General features: G+C 41.0%; 1 protein-coding gene and 1 long non-coding RNA gene across 2 annotated transcripts; both read left to right on the plus strand.

Annotated features, from left to right (window-relative positions):
* Positions 1-584: 584 nt before the first annotated feature.
* LOC138404440 (uncharacterized) lies at positions 585-2,389 on the plus strand. The gene is made up of 3 exons (XR_011238377.1): positions 585-987; positions 1,448-1,598; positions 1,696-2,389. It is a non-coding gene; the product is annotated as an uncharacterized lncRNA (long non-coding RNA).
* A 2,737-nt stretch (positions 2,390-5,126) lies between these two features.
* LOC117995028 (protein toll-like) lies at positions 5,127-9,172 on the plus strand. The gene is made up of 3 exons (XM_069508135.1): positions 5,127-5,656; positions 7,654-7,660; positions 8,474-9,172. The coding sequence occupies exons 1-3, from the start codon at positions 5,127-5,129 to the stop codon at positions 9,170-9,172; spliced, it is 1,236 nt and encodes a 411-aa protein (XP_069364236.1).
* The last annotated feature ends 1,414 nt before the right edge of the window (positions 9,173-10,586 follow it).

Raw genomic sequence — 10,586 nt, forward strand, 5'->3', positions numbered from 1 at the left:
AAATCACGGCGATCCTTTGCGCCCCAGACTCTCACCCGTATTCACAATCATTACTATGAAATCGCACAGTGTGCTCGAACGCATAGTATGGATTCCACCAATCAGATTGACGTGACAAAATAATCTGATTGGTGGAACCACACTGAAAAAAAGAATCAACCAAACTAGTTTTGTTATTTAAATTTTAAACAAACTTTAGTCGTTAATAAATAAACTTTGACTATTAATTACATAACTAGTTTAGTGTGTGTTCTCAAAGGCAGTTGGGTTAATGTAGTAGGTTAATAAGTTACAAAACGTTTGGTTACTAGTAACTGAAACAACGTAAACCAATTAGTTTTTCTATAGCAACAAAACCGATGTCTAATACATAACATAACTATTTGCTTATTATTTATTTAATATTTGATCATATTTTACAAAACGTGTACATTTAGTGAATTACCAAACTTTTGTAGACATTAAAAAACTTAATAAATTTGATAATAACATGTTACTTTATTTATTATCTACAAAGGTTTTATAGGTGATACCCTATTTATTTTACTGATAACAACCGTACTAAATGCTGTATTAATAATATAGTCAAACTTTAATTACAAATAATCTAACAATTTCAAAAATAACAATCAAACTTTCTTTGATATTTTAGCCTGTACGTTGTCCTGTTTCAATTTTATTCAGTGATCAGTGAGTGTGTTTATTTGGAGTCAGCAAAAGGAGTGCCTCGTAATTAGTGTTTACACTATTGTTTCTACGGTGCGGTACGGTTTCTACAACAGGTGCCTAATGGTTTTCGTAAAAAAGTTGTACCGTACAGCGCCTGGCCGAATATTTAAGAACATGAGCGACTTCGCGGAGGCGGCAGTGTCTGACGAAGGCACAAAGCTGGCTGAGCCTGACAATATCAATCTTCTATGATATTATCATAGAAGATTATTTAAAGTCGTGGGGCCTCGAGATGTACCTACATTCCGAAATTTAAAGGTATGTACCCTGGTAGTAAGTATATTCACAGTAGGTAATAGGTAGTTGTATGGTGGTTGCATCATGCTTTTTTCTGCCCATACAAAAATTTAACTTAAAATAGTCCCGTCGTCGTGGGCTGCCCCTTTATCGACACCCTGATCCTGATTGTTGGAATATCTAGATCTAGACCTTCAAAGTAGGTGCATAAATCATAGTAGGGTATAATAAAGGACGGTTTGTAAACTGTCTGTGTGCCAAATTTCATGGAAATTTTAGTGTACCTAGGCGTGATAGTGGAATGTGGAACTAACAAATATCCATACTTTCGCATTTTTAATACAAGTGATATTATATTTGTCCCGCCCGTTTTAAATGGTTTGATATGTACAGTGTTGCGTGTTTTTTTATGTAGGTACTTACTTAGTGTGTATCAGCATTTAATCATTATTTCTGAATTATGTTTACAATTATATTCTAGAACATGGCATTGACTTTGAAACATTGTTAATGTTGGCAGAGGACAACAAAGGAACTGGTACCTATGATTGGACACAGCGAAACTGATAAAACAACTATCCACAGTTAAAAATATGCTAACAGATGCTTTTCCGTCAGACCAGCAAAGTGATGTAAGTACAATCTTCATAGCATGTGCGAGTGTAGATTTAGCTCTCTGGTGTAGTCGTCCTTCTCTAAATAAATTAATTCTTTGTTTAATTTTTTCAGTGTCCTGTCCTGTGGATGAAAATATAGAAAAAGCAACTACAACAAAACGATACTTCAGATGATTTGGAGCTCCAGAAACAGAACAGATACAGAATGTGTATGTATAAATATGTTTTGCGGGTAGGTAGGTACTTTAGTAAGGTTGAATTTTTATTTGTTTAATGCCAATTTAATGAAAACATATTTAATGAATAATGCATAATATTATATAATTGCTGTCAAATTACAAGTGAAGATACCTTCCTACTTAAAAAAAGCTTGTGTAATTTCATTTATGATGATTAAAAATATTTTTGTTAATGATAGAGTTATTTTTGAATGTATACAAATGACATCATAATATTATTAAATTTTTGTAGACTTGTTTTTATGACTGTAACTCAAATAACTGATTAATAATTAAGGTAAAATGCTATTTCGAAGCTATGTTATAAATAATACTGAAGCGGGTCAAACCATCCTCCTGGATAAAAAATAGATATTTCATACAAGAAGCCACTGCTCATTGGAAAACGTATGAAACAGCCCTTTTTAATTCTGGAAAATCGTCTCATAGTAAAAGCTATGTTTATGTTTCATCTGTAAGTTTTATAGGTTTATATTTTTAATTTTGATATTGAGATTGTCAATTTTGATTAAGTATACTCGTACCTACCTATGTATGTGAGACGAAAAATAAATAAGTAGAAAGTAATGTATAATTTTATTTCAAATCAGTAACTTTAGCCAATATTAATTAACCAAACTGTTTAGTTATAACTTATTACTAATAAGTAACAAACCTAGTAGAGTAATGGTACGGTTCATGAAATCTAGCTTGTAATAGTATCTTTATTCTTATTTTTTTGTAACAGATGTAGTTTGTTACTGAAATGTAAATGTACCGATGGGTTTGTTGGTTTTTGAACAAACAGACACAATATTGGTGTAGGTTTACATTTTAGCTTGCAAATTACATCTACTGCAAAAAAATAAGTATGTAAATACTATAAGCTGGATTTCATTAACCATAATACCATTACTCAACTAGGTTTCTTATTTATAACTGAACAGTTCCCTACCATTACTCAACTAATTTAGTTACATATTACCTAACAGTTTGGTAACTACTAACACACCAAGATATCTTAATAACAATCACACTGTTCACATATCAGTAACAATAAAAAATAGTAATCCGTTGACAAAGTGTTTTGTAACCAAATGCACACCATTAGGCTACCAGTAGGTAAACAGTTTGTTAAATTGATACATAACATTTAACATATTAACAACATATCGACTTGTTAATAACAAACGCACAGTAAAGGTACCAGTAGGGCGCAGGTTGCTTAAAAGATACAAAATCGAAAAGTACTTAACAAGAAGATGGAGTGTTATGCGTTCATAAACTGGTTGCTTAAAAACAGTAAAACCGTTCAATTAACTTCAACAAAATAACTTTAGCGACTAGTACCTCAACTCAAATAGCAAAAGTCAGTTTTGTAGCTAGTAAAACATAGTTTGCAAGTCACTTTTTTTGTGTAAACAGTAACCAAAGTTTTTGTAACTGTATACAAAACATTTCTTTCAGTGCACACACTGAGCGTTCAAGCACACTGTGAGACCTCATAGTAATGATTGTGAATACGGGGTTCTATCCGCCATCTACCTACACTCTTGTCCCAGCCGGACTGCCACGGCCGTCGCCTTTATTTTAATTTCGTGATATCTAGATATTATTGTAAATGAAATGATACAAAGAGCAATTTTGGTCTAAATTAAACATTAGAGATGATGAACAATTTTATTTGTTTGATTCCAGGGTTACGACATGATGTTCAACGCGAAAAGCCCAATTGTGAACCTCTCGCACAACAACATCACGCACATTCAAGCCCCCTTGGGCACTCTGGTCACTTACCGGCGGCGGGTCATCTTCCTGCTGCACCACAACCCCATCAATCGGACGTACGCGTTACGAACTGGTCTATACCACAAGGAAGTGTCCTCGGATGTACCCTTTTTTTGGTATACATAAACGACCTACCTAACATTATAAGCCCACACTCGCGATGCATTATGTTTGCGGATGACGTATCGGTCCTGTCTATGTGCACGAATGTGACAGAATGTGAAAACATCATCTCGGAAAACCTAGCAAACATTCAAAACCATTTATCACACAATAATCTAGAAATAAATCTAAATAAAACTAAACTCATACAATTTAAGCCGCACCAAAAACATCCACTAAATCTAAAACCACTCGCGAATAATATAAAAATTAAAGAAGTTAGTAACTTTACTCTTCTCGGTCTAACGATCGATACTCACCTGGACTGGAAGAGCCATGTTCACAACCTAAGCGTTAAGCTTTCGCGATTTGTATATGCTCTCAGCATACTGAAAGCAAATACAAATTACGAAACTGCTCTTTCCGCGTACTATGCATACGCATATTCTTGGATCCGATATGGGATAATCCTCTGGGGGGAGAGTACCAACGCACAGGATATCTTCATCCTGCAGAAAAAATGTATCCGTATCCTAGTCAACATAAAACCACGCGAAAGCTGTAGACCGCACTTCCTAAACAAAAAAATTCTAACCGTACCCTCAATATATATAATGGAGACGGCTATGTTTGTCAGAAAGCATAACAGTTTATACAAAACTACCGAAAACACAAAGAAACACGGAAGAAGCACACGTTTGCAAAATAAACTAGTATACCCCACCTATAAATTACAAATCTCTAGTCGCGGCCCGTTATACAGAACAACTCACATATATAACAAAATTCCTAAATATATTACAGACGAAAATAACGATAGGACCTTTAAGCGTAAACTCAAACAATGGCTCATACAGAATAGTTTCTATGAGATAGACGAATTACTGCAAAACTAATCATACCTACCTATTTAATACATGACCTCAATTGCACGACCGACACTATATTTGCATATCCTATTTGTATGTTTAGACTTTAGACCAAAGAATTTTTAAATACCTACTAATACTTATGTAAGTTATAAGAATTATTACTTCTAAATCCATGCTTCAGACTATGTTGTACTTACTATAACCTGTTAATTTAAGTTTAATATGACATTCTTACTGATAATCGAAACTATTTTATATTAACATATTTGTACCTACTTAATATTACTAAATTATTAACAAAGAAGAAACTAATTGACATTATAACAAACTTAATTAATTAGTGCGATCAATAAATAAAAATAATTTCGATTCAAATGAATGCCCTATATAATTACATGATAAAATCTATTATAAAATAATGTAACACGTAGTTTGCATGTAATTGTATAATAATTATATATTTAGCATGTATGTATTGTTAATGTACCTAACTTTGCAATGCCCTAACGGGGCTTCATGTAACCATGAAAGCAAATGAATAAATAAATCATAAATCATAAAACATGTTTCCGTACGTGGAAGAGCAGCGTCGGTACAACATCGCGATCGACGCCCGGTTCCAGGGCGCCGAGTGCTCCCGGCCGGCGGCCCTCCGTAACGTGGCCCTCGCCGACCTGACCCCCGACCAGCTCGTCTGCGACGTCACCGACTGTCCGCGGAACTGCACCTGCCTCTACCGACCCTCCAGGTCTAGGATGGAGGTCGACTGTCCAACACTACCTCCGGGCTTACCGCAGCAGAGCGGAGACATACATCTGCGCCTGCGACAACCCTCCGACCTGATACACCTGCCCGCAAACGTCACGTACGTGGACCTGTCCGCCGCGCACCTGACCACAGCGCCGGCAGTGTCCCGCGCCGTGGAGATCGATCTCACCAGCAATCACCTAACTCGAGTACCGATCGAGTTGCTCAAACGAAACTGCGTGTTGCACCTCGCCACCAACCCGATAGATTGCTCGTGCGCCAACAGAGATGAACTGGAGTTTCTGAAGTTGAAACATCATCTCGTCAAGGATTACCGCAACATAACGTGCGGAACCAACCTTTTTTTTTTTTTTTTTTTTTTAATAGATATAGCGAGCAAGCGAGCAGGCGGGTCACCTGATGTTAAGTGATTACCGCCGCCCATGAACATTTGCAGCACCAGAGGAGCCGCCGATGCGTTGCCGGCCTTTTAGGAATTTGTTGGTCCGCCCCTTGAATAACCCCATGTTATAATCTAGTGGGAACACCGCCGATGGGAGTTGGTTCCACAGTTTGCACGTGCGTGGAAAGAAGGATCTGGCGCAGCGGACGGTCGAAGTGCACCAGACACCCAGATGGTGAGGGTGAAATTCCTTACGGTGGCGCGCGGTGCGGTTGTAGAAAAAAGAGGGTGGAATGAGGTCAAAAAGCTCTTCAGAGCACTCCCCATTATACAGGCGATAGAACACGCATAGAGAGCTAACGTCTCTGCGGTGCTCCAGGCTTTCCAACGAGGCGGTTAGTTTGGGATCGTCCACAAGTCGAACAGCCCGCCTTTGGATCCGATCAAATGGAAGGAGTTGGTACTGGGGTGCTCCAGCCCAAAGGTGGGAGCAGTACTCCATGTGAGGGCGGACTTGCGCCTTATAGAGTAGGAGCCTATGCTCGGGCGCGAAGTACCGCTTTGCTCTGTTGAGCACCCCAAGCTTTTTGGAGGCTAATTTGGCCTTGCTTTCCAAATGATCGCGGAATTGAACCTCGCTCGAAATGTGGACTCCAAGGATCCCAATGCTGTTGGAAGGTGTGAGGGGAGTGCTCTGAAAGAGAAGAGGCAGTGTAAAAGGGGACTTCTTGGCGGAAAACGCGCAAACTTGTGTTTTAGTTGGGTTAAATTGCACTAGGTTTTGTGCGCCCCATTCTGACACTTTACCTAGGCAGGTTTCTATGTCAGACACAAGTTTGGCTCTACACTCCTCCAGCACTGCGCGAGAAAGCTGTGTATGTCCTTTGTACAGGGCATCACCCGTACTGTCATCCGCATAGCAATGGATGTTGTTGTGATGCAACATGTCATTGATATGCAGGATGAACAGTGTGGGCGATAGCACCGAGCCCTGAGGGACGCCAGCATTGATGGGTTTGAGTTCCGAGCAAAAACCGTCGACAGCGACCTTGATGCTGCGACCGTCAAGGAAACTGGCGACCCAATTACACAGCTTCACTGGTAGTCCGTAAGATGGTAGTTTCGATAGAAGTGCCTCATGCCAAACTCTATCAAAGGCTTTTGCAATATCAAGACTGACCGCCAGAGCCTCTCCCTTGCTGTCAATGGCTTCCGCCCAGCGGTGCGTGAGATAAATAAGAAGATCACCAGCTGATCGGCCGTGGCGAAAACCGTATTGACGATCACTGATCAGCTGGTGCTCCTCAAGATATCCCAGCAGCTGGGCGTTTATGATTTGCTCCATGACTTTGGACAGGAGGGAGGTAATCGCGATAGGTCGATAATTTGAGGGGTCCGAATGATTGCCTTTCTTCGGAATAGGGTGAACTAAGGCAGTCTTCCACGAAGATGGAACTGTGCCGGAGGAGTAAGACAGACGGAACAGACGAGTCAGGACGGGTGTCAGCTCAGGAGCACATATTTTGAGCACAACCGCAGGAATACCGTCCGGCCCACTCGCTTTATTGACGTCGAGAGAGAGGAGTGCCTTACGCACAGCTGTTTGGGTAAAGCGTATGTCACGCAGCGAGCTTTGACACCGCGGGATGGTAGGCGGTGTTCTCCCCCCGTCATCAAGCGTTGAATTGGCAGCAAATAGTGTGCCTAGAATTTCGGCTTTCTCTTTGGCGGTGTGAGCCAGTGTATCATCCGGTTTGCGCAAAGGTGGAAACGAGGAACGACAGAAGTTGCCTTGAATGGCTTTTGCCAGCGACCAGAACGCGCGGGAACCAGATGGCATTGCGACTAGTCTCTGTCCAATTCTGTCGACATGCTTGAATTTTGCCCTGGCAATGGCATTTTTGTAGGATCTAGAGGCAGCATTAAATTGTTTTTTTCAGGATGGCGGTATTTGGTTCATTGTTGCGTTGTGCTGATAACCAGGATCGGTAAGAGGATTGCTTAAGGTTTGCAGCCCTCTTACAGGTCCCGTTAAACCATTTCTGTGCTCGCTCACCGGTGGGTATTAAAGAGTTGGGATGAAGCAATCCATACCTTGGAGTATAGCGTCAGCAACGGCCACAGCACAGATGTTGGGGTCATTTACGGAAAAACAAAGCTGCCCCCATGGATATGAGGCGTAGAATTCGCGGAGACCATCCCAGTCAGCTGATTTGTAATGCCAAACTCTACGGCTACCGGTAGCACGCGTGCAAACGGATGATGGAAGTTGCACGGTGGTCTGTACCAAGCAGTGATCAGACGTCCCTAGCGGAGCATCGACACTAACTTGGTAGCCGGTAGGGTGAGTGGTGAGAAAAAGATCGAGAATAGAGGGGGTATGATCAGCGATATCGGGGATCCTAGTAGGTAGCGTAACCAGTTGGTTGAAGTCGTATGCCAGGACAAAATTATGGGCGCACCTCCCGGCGTGATCAGTGGTACGTGATCCTAGCCATTCCACATGGTGGGCATTGAAGTCCCCTAGGATCACCACCTCGGCGGAAGGAATATGCTCCTGTATATAGTCCACTGATCTTTGGACGTGGTCGAAGAGTCGGTCCGTCCCAGCGTTTCCGCTATGGGATCTGTACAGGCACGCATAGACTCGGGTTTGACCCCCGAAGTCCACGCGCAACCAAAGTAGAGATAGGCCCCCAACCTCTAGGGTGTACAGGCGTTGACCGCAAATATCCCCTCTAATATACACACACACGCCAGCGCGTGGCGAGAAGACATGTTCCAGTTTGTAACCTGTCACTGGCCGGCGTCGACACCGAGGCGCTGTGCGCGGCGCGGGACGCCACCGTCGTCGGCTTCTCGGTCGCGGGTGTCGGTGTTCTCGTAGCGGTACTCACCGGTATCGCGTACCGGTACAGCACCGAGATCCGCCTCGTGCTGATCAAACTCGGCCTGTGGTGGGGGAAGCCTATAAAAGACGACTACGAGTACGACGCGTTCGTCTCCTTCTCGCACAAGGACGAAGTGTACGTCGTCGACACGCTGGTGCCGAATCTGAAGAGCGGCAGGAACCCTCTGAAGCTGTGCTTGCACTACGAGGACTGGGTGGTGGGGGAGTTCATCCCCACCCAGATAGCCAGGTCGGTGGAGAAGTCGCGGCGCACTATCATAGTGCTGTCGGAACACTTCCTGAACTCGGACTGGGCGCAGATGGAGTTCCGCGCGGCGCACGGCCGGGAGAGGCTGATCATTCTGATGCTAGACGACCTACCTTCGGACAAGAACCTAGACCCAGACTTGAAAGCGTACATGAATATGAACACGTACATAAAGGCGAGCGATCCCTTAGTATATGACAGGTTAAAGGATTCCGTGCGCTATACGAACACTCGATTTGGTAAAAAACCCAAAAACGCGGACAAACCCGCGGGGCCAGATGTACACCTCAACGCCGACTGAACGTCACATCACATGTTATGTGTGGGGCGTTAGAAAGAGACAATCGGCGGCTTCAGCTTTGTAGAACTTTACGTCTGTCTGTCTTGTCGAGGTGACGAGATACCAATGTACTCTGTGGTGACGAGGTGATGGCGCACAACGAACAGGGTTCGCTTTGTTTTAATTAAACAATTGTTTTGAACAAAAATGTAAAAAAGCCTTTTTTCCACTCTGACAATGAGAGAGTCTGCGCTTCGCTCTGCGAAGTCGCAGCTGCCAATTATCTCTTTCTATACAATATAAATAAAAAGATTACAACAGCGTGTATGTATGTATTATTTTTAACCGACTTCAAAAAAAGGAGGAGGTTCTCAATTCGTCGGAATCTTTTTTTTTTTTTTTTTTTTTTTTTTTTTTTTTTTTTTTTTTTTTTTTTTTTTTTTTTTTTTTTTTTTTTTTTTATGTATGTTCCCCGATTACTCAAAAACGCCTGGACCGATTTTGAAAATTCTTTTTTTGTTTGAAAGGGTATACTTCAAAGTTGGTCCCATTTCAATTTGGTGAAGATCTGATGAACATCTTCGAAGATAGATACTGGAACTCCTCAACGGATAAGAGTAAATTGCTCGCGATCAGTGTAATAGCTTAGTAAACAGTAGATTTTTAACCAGTCATAGCATAATTCCATGGGGCCACTAAAAATTGTGAAATAAAAAATTTTTACAAAAAAAATAAAAACCGACTTCGTTACATAAACACTAAAAATTGAAAAATAATTTAATTTATTACCGAATATATTATGTATACAAGAGTTAATATAGTTCCATAATAATATTTTTTGGGGTCGGTGCCAATGAGGTGCCATTGTGGAGTCCCATAAAAATATGAAGTCTAGACGATTCGCGCAGCTAAAGCTAATTGGCACCGGCACCAAAAAGTATTATTATGGAACTATATTAACTCTTGTATACATAATATATTCGGTAATAAATTAAATTATTTTTCAATTTTTAGTGTTTATGTAACGAAGTCGGTTTTTATTTTTTTTGTAAAAATTTTTAGTAATTTACTATTTAGTGACAGTAAAGTTGGTACAGTACGCGGCAGAAAGTAATGTAGATAGATACATCGGCCTTTAGAATGACATTTCGGCTTTGTAGAGCGTTATCTCTGTCACTCATACTTATGTGACGTTTTTCGGTCTCAACGACAGAGACATCGCTCTACAAACCTGCTATCTCCTTCTAAAGATCGATATAAGTACATTACTTTCTGCCGCGTACCAAAGAGTATATAATCACTACGTATTTAAAAGTAGTAATTAAAAAGAGTATTTAAAACGGTCTGTCAAATACACTGCCATCCTACCACAGAATAAATACCTGTAGAAGTAGCCCTATTGTGACTTACTGTTAGAGCGAGATAACTAATGCAT

Source organism: Maniola hyperantus, chromosome 28, assembly GCF_902806685.2.
Source record: "Maniola hyperantus chromosome 28, iAphHyp1.2, whole genome shotgun sequence".
In the NCBI taxonomy this organism is placed as follows: Eukaryota; Metazoa; Arthropoda; class Insecta; order Lepidoptera; family Nymphalidae; genus Maniola; species Maniola hyperantus.